At 40.1% G+C, this 15973-nt stretch overlaps 1 protein-coding gene across 1 annotated transcript in view; it reads left to right on the plus strand.

Annotated features, from left to right (window-relative positions):
- UMODL1 (uromodulin like 1) overlaps positions 1-14287 on the plus strand; it is a 35250-nt gene extending 20963 nt beyond the window's left edge. Inside the window, exons 12-22 of the mRNA XM_077927792.1 lie at positions 729-841; positions 1903-2116; positions 3074-3270; positions 3749-3798; positions 3955-4426; positions 5579-5721; positions 7035-7271; positions 8034-8193; positions 9367-9451; positions 10924-11115; positions 12581-14287. Coding sequence (XP_077783918.1) covers positions 729-841; positions 1903-2116; positions 3074-3270; positions 3749-3798; positions 3955-4426; positions 5579-5721; positions 7035-7271; positions 8034-8193; positions 9367-9451; positions 10924-11096 — 1844 coding nt within the window. The 3' untranslated portion in view covers positions 11097-11115; positions 12581-14287. The remainder of the gene's footprint in view (positions 1-728; positions 842-1902; positions 2117-3073; positions 3271-3748; positions 3799-3954; positions 4427-5578; positions 5722-7034; positions 7272-8033; positions 8194-9366; positions 9452-10923; positions 11116-12580) is intronic.
- Positions 14288-15973: the final 1686 nt, after the last annotated feature.

Here is a 15973-nt window from a genome sequence, read left to right on the forward strand (position 1 = left end):
GCAAAACATTCTTAGAAGTTAATTTTTTTTATAATCTGACAACCACAAGTCTATAAGAGAAATGTCAGCCCTTTATACTTATAGGGGAATGCTAAATATGGGAAGAAGAAGAAGAAGAAGAAGAAGAAGAAGAAGAAGAAGAAGAAGAAGAAGAGGAGTACTATTCACAAAACTTTGGCCATTTAGCTTGTCAATGAGTTGGGTCACATCCACGCCATACATTTAAAGCATTCTTATACCGCTTCAACCGTCATGGCTTTCCCCAAAGAATCATGAGAACTGTGGTTTGTTAAGGGTCCTGGGAATTGTAGCTATGTGAAGGGATCGCCCAAGAACTTTCAGCACCCTCAACAAACTAAAGTTTCTTGGATTCTTTGGGGGAAACCATGAATGTTAAAGTGATTTAAGAGCACTTTAAATGATGTGAATGTGACCTTTCACATTTCCTGCTCTTAAGAGGGAATGAAAATTTTGAAGCCAGTCATGTCTTATGAATACCTGCTTCTTCATTCATAAATCCAGAACAGCCCAATAGTGAAGAAAAACTCTCTGTATCTAAAAGTAACATTTGTTATTTTCCTCCAGTTCTTTTAAAGTTCTTTTTACTCAGCTTTGCTATTTGAGTTTAGAAAAAGAGTTATCTGAAATTTCCTAGAGGCATAGAAATTGTATTCTGAATATCACACTTATAACTGTGTATGTTTACATTTTTTCCTCCAATCTCACAGCTGCCCAGATACTCAGTGGAACCGTCAGGATATCAAATCTCAACTATAGTTCAGGGTTCAGCAACACAAGTAGTGAAGAGTATCAAAATTTTACACAGTTGTTTTTCACCGAGGTAAGTAAATATGATAAAGTGGGAAAACTCAGTATGAAAGAAAATGGGTATAATTATGTATTTAATGGGTTGTCCTGTTGTCCTTCTCACTTCTCTCACTTCTCTCCTTTCTCCTGAAGCCCCCACCCCCCTCAAAACCTGCTCCAGAGTGTTGGAAGACCCTCCCGAGCAGATTTTTATTTGGGTGGGGCGGAAGAGCACAGCGAGAGGAATGAGGTACACAACCATTGTCTCTCAGGTGATCTTGAATCGTGGGCCTCAATTAGGGCTTTATAATGTGTTAATCTGGTAGTCCTGTGGCAAGAACCTGACGTGTGTTCATCACTTGAAGATTGCAACATCGTGTTGTCTTGCAAGTATGAAGCAGTGATCAGAGCCATGTTCTCACCTTCACATCCACACTGCCACTACCCAACCTGAACCTCCATGTATCCCTTGGCTCCCACATGTTCAGCCAAAGTCGAGGGCAGGCTCTATGCATGTGCAGCAGGATGCATTCAGGTGCATCAGGAGGTGGTTTTTGCCACCTCACATCCCTGTCCCCCCCCCCCATAAAGTTCCTACATTCAACTGAGAGTTATCAAATGATGAAAAATCAAGTTGTCTTGTAGTGGTGGTTGTTAACTTTATTTATACAACACTGCACAATAACATTGTTCTCTAGGCAGCTTACAAACATAAAATGATAAGATCACAACTAAAACAAGACAACCCTAAAATAACAGTTTGCAAAAAAAGAGAAAAGCTAGGTACCTACTTATGGGAAACAGCCTTCTGTTCATACCTGTCTATAATGCGGGTTTCTCATTTATAATAAAAAGGGTAAAACTATGCTGGTCCAATCAGTTCAAAGGGTAGTAAGAAAGAATTGTGCATTATTGGTCCAGTTCCCTGATGCAGGACCACCCCATCTTCTGAATATTCTCTAATCTTGGGTTCAAACATGAAGCAGTTCCCAGTGCCTGATATGTTGAGTTGTCTGTAAAACTTCCTGCACACAAAATCCAAGTCATTCTCACTGCACATTTTTATCCACTACATTCATTCTGTTTTGACAATAGGTCCGTACGTCTCTGCCCCTTAATATTCTTCCGAAAATGGATGCTGGCTTGATTAAAATGTTGATAACGAGTGTGACTAATGGAAGTGTAGTGGTGAGCTTCAACCTCCTGATTCCAGCAGACATGGATGCAAACAACGTTTCCAGTTCTTTCCTTGAGGCCTTTCTCCACAGCCGCCATTTCATGATTGATAACAGCAGTCTCTCCATACATGGTAAGCAATAGTTTATTGTTGTAATTTCTCAAACCCTGAAAAATGGTAAGTGCTGGACTTCAGACTTCAATTCTAAAAGTAGGTCATGAATGAAAGTGACAAATGAAAAGCTGTTATGGGACCTTTAGTGTTTGTACTGGCTATTTATCTCATGAAATAAAATGTATGATTCATCATTTCCGAGGTAAAACAGCTTATGTTCGGTCACAAATGTAGAACCATTCTTGACATTGCATTTTATTTGTTTATTTTACTTAATTTATATGCCACTGTTCCTTCAAGGAGCTCAAGGTACATGGTGCAGCCACTTCCATATTATCCCCAAACAACCCTGTGAAGTAGGTGAAGCTGAGAGAGTGTGACTGTCTATAAAGAGTCACCCAGTGGGCATTGTGGCCAAGGGAGGGTTTGAAACCATGTCCTTGCTTCCCAGTCTAATCACCTCCTTTAGTAACAGTAGAAAAGCAGCATCTCCAAAATGGCATCTAAAACACACACACACACACACACACACACACACACACACACACTTCATGCGGCATAATCCTATGCAGGTTTATTCATTAGTAAATCTTAAAGGATTGCAGCCTTGGAATGATTGCTATGAAATAGCACCTCACCTCAGTCAAAATGACATCTCCTCTAGAAAATCTCCTACATGCATTGTCCACCCTTGGCATCATATTGGGGGTGGGGGCTAATCCCTCTTCAGGCGTATGGAACTGGTAGCATTAGGACCCAGGGCTGGGATCTTTTGGAGAAAGCTGATGATCATGGTGTGGGGTGAATCAAAGCCCTTCCAGCTGGGGTTGGTACTTAAAGGTAGAAAAAAACTTCTCGATAGCCTGTGAGAATGCTGGCTTAAAACACTGCCAGTACTATAACTGCAAGTGCAGCTAAATAATATTCACTCATGAATTGTTACTCTCTTTATTATTATTATTTTAAAAAAAACAGATTATGATGAGTGTGAGAGGGAAGAAACAGATTGTTCTTCTGATGCATCTTGCTCTAATACTTATGGATCTTATGAATGCAGCTGCAAAGAAGGATTTGTCAACGCGAATGCTGAGAGACCCGGGAGAAACTGTGAAGGCAATGTTTCAATATTTACTTTCATTTCACCTTATGAACATAAGATCAGAGCATATTTAGCAAATTCACCATAGGTGGGATTACAATACAGTCTATAAACATACTGTAGCAGATGTTCACACAAAATAAGCCTGAAATAAGGTGCTGCTGGATCAATTATATATATTACATTATATTGCTCACTGGAGTCCAGTGTTTTGTAATGCAGAAAGGGGGCTCATTTCTGTGAACATTTTCAGCAGAACTGAAAAGCTCTCCCCACCCCTCCACCCCTTTTGGTGTTTGTTTGGGAAAGGCTTGAAAATGTTCACCTATTCAGGAAGCATTTCACTTGCTGAATTAATTCTGTCCTCAGTGGTATCAGAACATAGTCAATTCCAATGGCCTACATAGCATTGTGACATCAGCTCACTAAATGGCAATCATTTAAATGACTTCTATGCAATTTTACACACCTTTTATTTACCAAGCAAAATTAAATTATATTCATTTAACCAAAAGATCTTTTTATTCCCAAGTCATGTTACAACCTTTTAGCACCTTTCACTTTTGGAACTGAAAATTGAAAAATTCAACAAGCCCTATTGGTACAATTTAAGCTTTTTAAAAGGGAATATTTCAGCCTTCCTGAAACCACTCCTTTTGATGAGAAAATTTAAATGGAACAACATTCCCACTTTAAACCCATTTTAATAATGTGTTCTGGTTGACTCCCTGTAAGAAAATTAATTGAATAATGCAAGTTGCCATACCTTTCCCTTCCACTCTGTAGCACTTTTTCCCAACCCTGATGCAGGAGGTACCCAGACAAAAGACCTGAGCAGCACAGCTTTACCTTTGACAGATCTGTATACTTCAAACCATGTGCCATCACCTGCTGGAGAGGATTCTTCTGTCCCCAAAACCAGAAGTTTGGAAAATGCAACCACCAGCACTATATTTAGCAATGCATCTAGAGACACAACACTGAATGTTCAAGTCTCATCCTTACCACCCAGTAAGCCTTCCCAGGGGATTTTAATTAAGAAAGCAGTCAGAGTGCTTTGCGAGATTGAAAAAATTGTCATCACCATTCAGAAGGACTTTTTGAAGCGTGAATCTATCCCAGAATCTTCTCTGTACCTGGGAAGGCCCCACTGCAATGTAAGCTCCAGCAATTCCAGTCATGTCATACTTCGGACTGGGTGGAACGAATGCGGAACTGAAGTACAAACCGTAAGTCACTTCAGTCTCGGAAGAGAACATTAAGTGATATTTACTGACGTACAGTATATTAATAATGAGTTCATTGAGATAACAAAGTAAGCATCAAAGGTCACTGAAACTAGAGAGTTCAGACTTGCACCCTCCAAAACTACTGGGGAACTTGCTTAAGAACGGAGAAGGTTGGAAAATTATTACCCACAATCCCTAAAAGAAACTGCTTACATATGAAAATAGGATAGTGAATGAGATATAGGCTTTTGGTTTGGTGAGCAGTTTGGATATAAACCATTGCTATAAATAATAATAATAATAATAATAATAATAATAATAATAATAATAATAATATATTCTTACCTTCCATTTCTTTTCCTTGCTCTTGTGCAGAAACAGCACTGTGGATTCCATCACTGAGGCCTAACCTGCTAATTGTTTTTAGTCAGGATGTATAGAAGAAACATCTGCCTCTATTCAATCTGCAGAATATAGCTGCAGTTGCTTTATGGCCCTTTATAGAGATTTGGGAGACTGAAGTTTTAAAGCTATTGGCAATAGTTCTGCCTACACTGTATTTTAATATTTTGTTGGAAGCTGCCCAGAGTGGCTGGGGAAGCCCAGCCAGATGGGCGGGGTATAAATAAATAAATAAAGATGCAGGTGTATTTATAAAAAATAATCAACATGTCTGTTCTGTGGCCTGATACAGGAAGAACTACATTTTCTTTTTGTCACATGCATTAATATGTCTAAAGCCTATCCCTGTGCATAATGGTGGCTACATGCAGTTGGTTGGCTACGGAGACATGATGGTGTGACATTTCCTGGTAGCCATCATAAACTGAGGGTTGTGTGAATTAGTGGACATGTGCCAGTTCTAGAATCCCCCCATCCACTCCTGATTTCATTGTATTAATTATTTTATAAATATTTATATACTACCCTTCAACCAAATGCCCATATTTTCACTCTTATATCATATTTTCACTAGTACTTTTCTAAGATGACTAAACTTAATTGTTTTAATCCTTCCTCATATGGAAAAGGTTCCATGCCCGATTGTTCTGTTTTATTTGCTGAAGCCAGTGTGTCCTCTTAAGTTATCCTTAAAATGTAACAAACAAACCCTGATTTTCTTCTTCTGTTGCATTTGGGTTTTTTTTTCAGAACACAACACACACCATAGTAAAATCAGTTCTTCGGAATGATCTGCTTTCTTCAAGGGTCATCCGCCACCTGAAGGTTGTCAGTCCAATCCTTTGTGTGTTTCAAAATGATCTCTTGACTTCATCTGGATATACTCCAGAAGGGTAAGTGGGAATGTTAATACCCCAAATCCAAATGGTTCAGTGTACCTTCATTTCATTATACACTAAGGCAGAGGTTTTCAACCTTTTTTGAGTCCACGGCTTCCTTAACCAACTACATTCTTTCTGTGGCACCCCTTTCAGGAGCCCAGTTATGTCACCCCTTGCCTGCAGAACTGGCAGCCCCTCACCCCTTTTCAAACACTCTCCCTTGGGGAGTGTTCCCTCAGCCTCCTCTCTCCTCTCCTTGGGAGTCCTCTGGGCAGTTGCAGCCACTGCCCTGGTTTCTGAGCCGCCCCCCTTCCACCCCAAAGAGCGGTGCCTTGTCACACTGCCCCACAGGGACCTGGGAAGCACCCACTGACCAGCCCCAGAGGCACCATTTGCCTGTGGAGCTTGTAGCCAGGGCTGCTGCAACAAACAGCTATGCAAGCCAGATACATGAGAGGGCATTAAAGGAGAGAGGGAAGGAAAGAGGGACAGAGGCCAGTGTTGCCCATGGCACCCCTGACCATCCTTCAAGGCACCTCAGGGTGCCACAGCACACTGGTTGAAAACCACTGCACTAAGGAATTGTAGGGAAGATCCAACCCCCTCCAAGAGACTCAGAGGGACACTAACACTCAGATAACAGCCTACTAAAAATGGATACACTCTCTACAACCTCCATAAAAGAGAAGAGGGAGAGGATGGGGTTTTGTGACAGGCAGCTGGAGCTTACAAACAGAGGATAATTTTGCCAGGGCTCTCTCCAATCACAGTGGTTTTGGGAGGGCCAAATGGAGGTAATTGTCAGAACTGTGTCATGGTTTTCCACTCCTCTTCACAGTACACTCTTTTAGGAGAAAGAACACTGGAAACATTTTGGGTGGAGTGATACAGATTTTGTTTATGCTTAGTTTCCATCTTAAGGGATCTAATCCCTTCCTAATGCCAGCCCATACCAATGCTTCTCTGAAGACTTTCTTTAATAAATCCCAGTTCTGCACATTGTAATTTTTAAATTAGTTAATGTTGTAGTGTGTGTCTGTTCTGCTGAGTGTTAGTTGTTGTTAGGGGAGTCACTTACCACCAATTCTCCCCATTTCTGGTCCTAGCTGTAGTTGCACCTGCTTTTTAGGATAGAATATAGCACTGTCTAGCTCTGTGGTTTTTGTTGTATATTTGTTGTGTCTGACTCTGTTTTATGTGTGTGCGTGTACACATAGTGTTGTACACAGAATCTAGAAAGAATACTGGTATTATGCGCATATAGGACAGAGGAACAGAGCTCATAAAAAACACTCCATGAATTTTAACAACTGATTATCTTGCAGGGTTTATACCATTTTTGAGGATTTACATGGATCAGGACACTTCTTAACAGAAATGCAGCTATTCATTGAAAATGCTCCAATTCCCAAAAATTTCACCATCTCTGCTAGTGATGACCTAATGATTGAAGTGGGAATACAGAGACATGACAGCAACCTCAAGGTGGTTGTCAGCGAATGTTGGGCAACTCCAACTAATAACTCAAAGGACCCTCAGTCATTTCCTTTTATAGATGGCAGGTATGGTACACGCAATATATTCAGGGTGTCACACAAAAACCATGTACCAGGTAGTGCTATCTGAAAAATTAAAATACAGCATTTAAGAGCATCATTTCGAGTTGGCAAGTCTGTGATTGCTTAATATTTACTTTAATTATTCTTTAGATTTCATCTTATTACTTGGGGTTCACACAAGCCATTATTTCTCAGTCTCTAATGTTTCTCTGTCTGTAATGTTGGGATGATTTTATTGAACCACTGTGAATGGTCGTTGTAAAGATTACTAAGTTAATGAATATGAAGTGACTTGAATCCTCCCAAGCAGTATATATAAATGCTGAACACCCAAGTTGACTGCAGCTACAGTGGGCTTTCACAAGAACAGAAAAACAAAACTTACCCTTGAGCATGGATTGATTTTATAAAGGAACGTGGTATTTCTTCCTGGATTAAATTAATTATGTTGGGGGGGGGGGGGGGCTAAGCAAAAAGGCAGCATTGAAAAGTTGAGCTTATTTTTGATCAAGTACAAGATAATGTACACCCATATATGCCTTGTTTAAATTATTATAAAGTATGAATACTCTTAGGAAACAAAATGAAAATTGCTAGGTATTGCTACTGCAGTTGTTGTTATAAGCTATTCCATAGCTGCCAAGAGAAGTGTGTCTGCTTCACTTTCTCTCTCTGGACGGCTACCATCAATTTTTGAAGGAAGCTCAAAAATAGAAATACAAGTTAGCATGGACAGTGTTGAATTATATTCTGTTCTCTTTTCAGTTGTCCAGTTCCAAATGCACACACCACTATGATTTCGAATGGGATATCCAACAAAGCCCAATTTAAACTGAAAATATTTTCCTTTGTCAATGACTCAGTGATTTACCTACATTGCAAAATCCATGTTTGTCTGGAAATTCCGAGGAGTAGTTGCAAGACGGTAAGGCAGCTTTTCTTATTTCCTACTTGAAAACCTTGTTGGAAAACAAGATGAAGGGGGTATATACTTCCCCTGTATTCCCCAACTACAACAGTAAAAATACCCAAGAACATATAAGGCAGACTCCAATGTTGTGTGAGCAGATGCCTGCTTGTCCCATTGGACTTCTCTCCCCTTACCCCGCAGCCCCCAGTACACCCTCAAAATGTGAAACACAGCCACCATTCAAAATGTGCACATCTCTGAATTTTGCAGTGCAGTTCTTCAGTCAAGCAGTGTACACAGAAATGCATTTATTAGTGAAGATTATATAAAAAGGCATTATGCTAGGCAAAATGTGTATAGTTGGCTAAGTTTGCTGATAAATTTTTATGATGACTCTTCTAAAAAAATTAAAATTGGAAATTTATATGGAGAAGTGAGCTTCAGATAGGAAAAGTTAGAAAATGAGAGAAACCAAATTTATTCCATCCCTAGTTGCTGACCCTTCTTAGATGACCTTTTGAAATATATTAGTAAATGACTACTTTGAGTGCTATGGATTGAAGTCAATACTTAGCAGTAGCTTTGAAAGTCCAGGAAAAGGAGTTGTAAAAAAATCTCTTAGTAGAAATATAAAGTGTACAATGGAAAACTAGTTCCTATTGTAGTCTTAGGTATTAAGTAAATTAATATTGTGTTAATGAAATTAGTATTGGCAGTGATCTTAATGGAGGATTCTTATACCTGCAAGTATTTCTGAACTGTAAAAGGAAAAATTCCCCTGAGTTTAGAGAATATGTGATACATATTTTCTCCTATGCAAGCAGTTCTGTTTTTAATTTTACTTATATAAGTATTTCTCTACTGCCATATCATTAAATGTCTAGGTGGTGTACAAATAGTTCTCAAACTAGTAGCTTGCACAGTGGTGGAGCTTCATGCTCCGGCACCAGGGGGTGGAGAGCAGGCGGGGGCGGGGCGCCCAGTGCAGGTGGGCGGGGGGGGGAGGCGCGATGACACCTGCCAGGATCGTGCTGCCAGGGGCGGTGCGCTCCCCCCACACTCCTCTACCTCCACCAGTGAGCTTGCAAAATCTGTTAAGATGGTCTGCAAAATGGTAGGCACCTAAACATTTCGCACTGGAAAAAGAGAAGGCTACCAATTAACGTTTCTTCATTTTTATTCTTCCAGAACTGCAATGGTTTCCGTTTGATGAGGACTGGGGAAACTATAGCAATGCCCAATGCATCTTGGGGGCCTCTGCGCAAATCTGGTGGTAAGCAATCAGTCACCAGGCTGGCAAAGATTAATACTGAGAGACAGCTAGGAGTGAAAATGATAAGAATGGTCATAAATGGGTTGGGGCTGCTGTGAACTAAGCAACACAACTGTGCTGTGGAACCACATACCCCCTGCCCAAACCAACCAGAGAGGCCGCTTGGCTCCAGGATCAGGCCTTGGGCTGGGATGCAGCCAGACATCTGGCTTACCTCAGAGCACCAATCAGCCATGCTGGGCTCTCTCACTCACTCAGTGGCAGATTGTAGGCTCTCAGATTTCAGCGGCAGCCTGTGCGACACTAAAATATGCCCCCCCCCCCACCTCTCACACTCCATTCTGGTCATGCTACCCTAAAACTGCCTCTGACTCTCCTTTCTCCCTCCTCCTTTATTTTTTTTTAAATATATTTTTTATTGATTTCTTTTTTAACACAATATTTCAACATACCAATAACAAAACAAATAAATTCTTTACTGAGCTCGTGACTTCCCTCCATTCCTTCAGCCGGTTTTTAATTTTCAAATCTTTGTGTCACACTTTATATACTCTACCTCCTTTCTCTCTCCTTATAGGGCCACACAGCAAGCACTGAAGTGCTTCAAGATGATAACACGGCGGACTAATTATTGTTTGTTAATGCTGTACTGGCACTATTCTAATCTCATGACTATTGCATTTATCCAGTCCCCACACGTTAATAAAAATAAGTTTCATTGGTGGTTGTCTGAAAGTTCTCCACCGGCTTTATGTGGAGGAAGGAGGGCAGCATGGCCACTGCTGATCTGCTTAGCTCACAAGATCCTGTCATCTCTCTCTGTCTGGCACCATCCCTTTCCTCCCTGAGCAGGAGCAGCAGTTTGTTGATTTGTGATAGTGAGAAGATGGGATTATCTATGCAGACATTAAGGCTGCAATCCTATACAGACATAGGAATCATCCCCTCTTCCACTTGCCTGTGCCTAGAAAGTACAGGTCCAGTTGGGGTTGTTTTTTCTTGTGCCATGCTTTCTAGACATGGGTCTGAATAGTTTTCGATTTGCCCTGCCACTTAATCTGGGAAAACACGCTTTCCACTGCTGAATTGTAGCAAATTTCAGTCTGCGTAAAACCCAGTTGATGTTTGCTCCAATTCAGCAGTAAAGAGTGGATTTTCCTGGGAGAAAGTGGTGGGGTAAACAGAATTGTGGATGAGGAGTTACTTCCAAGAAAACATGAATAGGATTGCACTTTTGAAATCTGGTAACGTTTTACCTTGTTTGCCTTTATGTTTTATAAGCACATTTAAGGCACCCAGTCACCCAGGGAATTCTGGGAAATGTAGTTTAAGGGTGATGGGAATTGTAGCTCTGTATTGGGTAATCTACAGTTCCCAGGCTTCTGTTTTGGAAAAGGATATACTTTAAATGCTTTGTGTGTATGCAAGCCAATATATCATCACATCTAATATTTTTATTTTCTTTATTTCAGCTGAAGAAAAGCGTGGCTTAGGAGCAGGTTACATAGTCCTCATTGTCATTGGTGTATTTGCTTTTATACTGGCAATAACAGGTCTTTTAATTTTCCAACACCAACGCAAGGCTGGGGCGTACAATTTCAAAATCAAGTCTGACAATTTTAACTACCAAGTGTTCTATGACTGAACATTTCAGTTTTCCAAATGTAAGTTCTACCTTTCACTGAACTATTGTTCAAAGGGCTAGCTTGTGTGGTCCCTGGGAAATCTTTTAAAACGAGTTTTCCCTAGTGCAAATATATGGACTGTAGACTAAGTAGGGTTTTTCTGCTCTTTTCTGCAGTGTGTGTGTGGCCATCTACATGTAAAAACTAGCTTTTCCTACAAAATTTGTCCTTTATACATCCTGTATCCACAATCAATCAGTACAATATGGTGAACAAACCACTAGGAAGCAAGACTAGGAAGGTGGGAAGTTAAACTCCTACTCAGTACTAAAGCTCATTGGGCAGCTTTAGCCACCTCACCTTGGGCTTGTTTGCCAACATTTGAGCATTAATAACTGCTGTTCATCCACTTTCCTCCCACCCATATTAGACCACACCTGCATGTCTTTGAATTTGTATATAAGAAGCAACTAGTTTTTTCCATGTACATACCAGCAGGCATTTCCTTTAGTGTTTGTCCCTGCCTTCTGATTTGTTGAGTTGATTATGCTGCTTAGCCAGTGTGGTGTAGTGGTTAAGAGCGGTAGTCACGTAATCTGGGGAACCGGGTTCGCGTCTCCGCTCCTCCACATGCAGCTGCTGGGTGACCTTGGGCTAGTCATACTTCTCTGAAGTCTCTCAGCCCCACTCACCTCACAGAGTGTTTGTTGTGGGGGAGGAAGGGAAAGGAGAATGTTAGCCGCTTTGAGACTCCTGAAGGGGAGTGAAAGGCAGGATATCAAATCCAAAATCTTCTTCTTCTTCTTAAGTTGTGACAGGGCACATGTGTCAATAGCTGAATGAACACCTTATAAAACAACCACCCAGGAAGTGTGCAAAAAGCACAGGGTCAGACAACTGTAAATTCTTAGCATACATTTTTTCTGATTGCTGTGCAGTGTCTGGTGTAGATATTTGTAATGTGGTTTGTTTGCACAGCTTTCTGGATTTGTGCAAAACTTGAGGGATCAAAAGAGGGGGAAATAAGGCTATGCTTCTCTCTGTTCGGAGCACACTAGAAATAGTACAAGCACAGTCGGAAGAGAAATGAAAACATTAAGGGAATAGCGCATGTAGACAGGAGAAAGAAGATGATTGATCTACCCACTCTGTGATCCTGAGTAGAGTAGTTTGGAGACTCATTATCCTCAGTTTATCTGATTATCTCGGTATTGAGTGAGCTTGAAGTTACAGGGGGGAAGCATCAAGACTGGTGTTGTTTGAGGGTAACAGTTTGTGGACTACACAAATTAAATGGGATTGGGAAAAGCTGCAAACCCACAGTAAACAGCAGTGTGGACAAGCCTTCCCTGCTTGTCTAATTGGCTTGTGAAGATAAAATAGAATCACCCCAATGGATGAAATGAAGCTTCATGGAAGAAGAGTGCGATAGAAATGTGATGAATAGGAAGACAGCCAGTGTCATGCCACTAATCAAGTATTTTCCCCCCTCTTGGTATTCTAGCTGGAAACATTCTATGAATATAATGCTGCTCCATATGATGTTGGACCTGATGCACCCCACCAAACTTAACCACAAATAGCCAATGCTCAGATGTATCTCCTGGTCTTGACATAAGTCCTCTAAGAACTTACTACTTTCTGTTGCTATGCTGAAGCACTTTACAGTTCTTGCATCCTTTCGGGAGGAAAAAATAACAATCACTTAAAAAACCCCCAAAACCTCTCTCATTTCCCTCATAGTACTATCATTGTTGATATCACTCACTCAAGAAAGGCAGAACATTTACTCAGTTACAGAGCATTTTGATTTTCCATTCAGGCACTTAATTAAAGGACTGTAGTATTGCCATCTTGATGCAAAAGCCAGACTCCTAGAATGCATCATGAGATCTGCATTATCAGGAAGAAAAGCATGTTGAAAGCTGTTGTTTAAAACCAATCCAACACTGTTATATATAAACTCTGTAAAACCAATTTAACATGTGGTTAAAAGCAACAAAGAGAAAGAACCACTTCTGCAACTGGTCTGGTCATCCCTCCCCCCCCCCCCCCGAATATTCACCAGTCAAGAATATTCATCATTAAAGCACTTCCCTAATATTGTAAGATTTTTGCAATGCAAGAACCACTAGGTGAATTTAAACATCTCCATGAACTTGCTTAAATTCTAAACTGGTAGGAATGACAATGGCAATAACATGAGACATGCTACAGAAAAGGATGATACTCAGACACAACCTTACGTACCAGAGCAAACTGTGCGGCAACTCAGCATCTAGTGTAATAGAGGAGTGAGAGATGGGTTATTCCAATGTACAAAGCAGCAATCATGTCCCTGCTGGGTCCATTCTATGTTGCCTCTATTTATTGGTTACTCCAGTGGCAATACATTGCAATTATTCAACGTTTCTCACTATGCCATTGTATGCATAGACTAGGCTTGTCAACAAATATGCCTATAACAGCTGAATTTCCACTTGACATTAAGCTGTTGTACATCTACTTGTGGGGAAAGCCTTATTTGCTGAGTTTCAAATGTTGAAAGCACAGGATCCCTCAAAAGGGGTGGGGGAAAGAGCTGACAAATTTAGCATTGACCCATGGACATGTAATCATTTGTGGACTGTACTTACTGATTTTAGATATTCCCAAAGCCATACAAATTCTAAAGGGTGGACACTTCTTTCTTTCAATCCTTATTTTACATCGCAGTGCTAGTTAAATCTTAACATGAAGGTAATGATTTGGTAAAATGTCTGCTGTACAAATAAAATTGTTGAGATAGCCTGAGAGACATGCTAAACCGTTGTTTTTTAGGAGTCTATATTTTTGGTACATTTATTGTACATTTCCACAATTTAATTGGCTTTTGTGCATATATGAAAAGAGAAACTATTTTTATAGGTTGCAATTTCTGTGTTTCTATGCTATAATAATATTGATAGTTTTGACATGGTCACCCGTGAGCTACTTAAGCATAGTTAGTAGGGCTTTAAATGTTATATCACCTGCATGGAAACCTCCCAAAACTACTTCCACTTAGTGGCGTTCAGTGCTGGAGGTGTAAAAGTGGCCCTAACTGGGTTATCTTAGGTAACCCAGCTAGCTAATGAAAGGGGCTAGCTAAAATCCTGGAAGCTATTAGAATAATCGAAAACAAAATGGAGCAAATTCCAATTGATTTATGCTGAATAAAACCCTAGTGCTGAACTAGATACAAAGTAATATTATTAGCTTATTATTGGCTGTTTCAATAAATGCATTTTTAAGCTTATTTATGGTTTTTGATTTTGTTTTAACACCCTTTGAAGTCCAAAGGCTTACATGATTGTAGCTTGAAAAGTTGTTAATTCGGTGCTAAATTCAAGGCATGCTTACCTATGAATAAGCCCCACTTGCTCAGGAAGCCCTGTTGGTAAATGGTTGCACTAGGGTTACAATAGATTCATTTCATGATATGAGACTGTAGGTCTTAGTGTACAAACAGATACACATAAAACATAATTTACAGCAAACAAGTGTCACCTTTTCACCTCCGTCTCAACCGATACTTGGCTTCCTGCATGCTCAGTATGAAATGCTTCACTTGAAGAGCAGTTTTGACCCATGAATACATCCGTCATCCTAAGATTTCTCAAGTTTCTTGAGGAAGTTTAAAAACCAACAAAAAACCAACAACGTAGTACCTTTTATTATGAGCCAAGTTTTTCAGAGAAGAAATCTAAAATGAAACTTTCTGTGTTACTTTGGGGGAAGTGGTTTCATCCATAATATCATTATTGCAAAGTTTTGGAACCACTATTACTTGAATCACTGTTCTTAGTAGTTTACTGAAGTTTCCAAAATATAGGGTTGCCATATTTTAAAAAGTAAAAACCAGGACGCAATTTTTTCAATTGACTTGCCTAAGATCTGTTGTGGAAATTCACCCATGAATAATGTGTAGGGATTGTACTAGAGGCATTCAATATCATGTGGGATCCCAGAAATCCATTGGTGGCAGCACTGCTGGATCAGACCAAGATTATGGGCCAAGTCATGCTGAAATCCAGTCTAGCAGTATGCACTGAAAGAATGAGAGAAGACTGTGTGGCCCCTGATGACACATGCTGAACTCAGTACAGATCGCCTTTTAGTATGCTACTACAACTGGAAATAATCAGGCTAATGCAGTGGCACAAGAAGATAAAACCTATCTGTGTTGAGTTCCTCTCTGTACTGAGTGGCAGCAATGTCCACTTCTCAATATGTAGATCCCAAGACCCAAAACATGGGACCATACTTGAAGAATGCAGAGTTGGTGGGACAAACAAGATGATATTTTTATCAAGCTTATTTCTGCTCATCAGCAACACCTAAGGTATTGAACTATATAGGAACATAGTTGTGAATAAGACAGTCAAATTTTGCCCCAGTGTGCCATGTAAGAGGTGACATGCCCATTCTAGCCGGGCTTTCTTCCTTGCCATTGCAGCACCTTATCTGATTTCCAAGAATGTGTCTGCAATAGCCTGGACACTTTAATATAATATAAAATCTGAGCAATATATGGGCAGTAAGTTATAGGTAAAAAGGGCATGCATTCTAGCTTGAAACTGATCAATATCTGGAAAGAGACATCAGTTGGCTTCAGTATTTGTTTCCATATGAGTTGTATAATAATACTAAAAGTATCCAGATAATATACACATTTAAATAGACAAAAGTGAAACATACAATATAGCAACTAAGTAAAAGCATAAATCAATAAAGCAACCCAGCAACAATAAAACTACGCAAACAAAAGACAGTAACAGAATCCAGCATAGACAAACATATCGAAACTTCAGCAAGAAGTCCAGCAGAACTCACATCAGTTACGAAAGCTAAAAAGAGCAAGCAGTTGCAGTTTACA

Source organism: Podarcis muralis, chromosome 4 (genome assembly GCF_964188315.1).
Source record: "Podarcis muralis chromosome 4, rPodMur119.hap1.1, whole genome shotgun sequence".
In the NCBI taxonomy this organism is placed as follows: Eukaryota; Metazoa; Chordata; class Lepidosauria; order Squamata; family Lacertidae; genus Podarcis; species Podarcis muralis.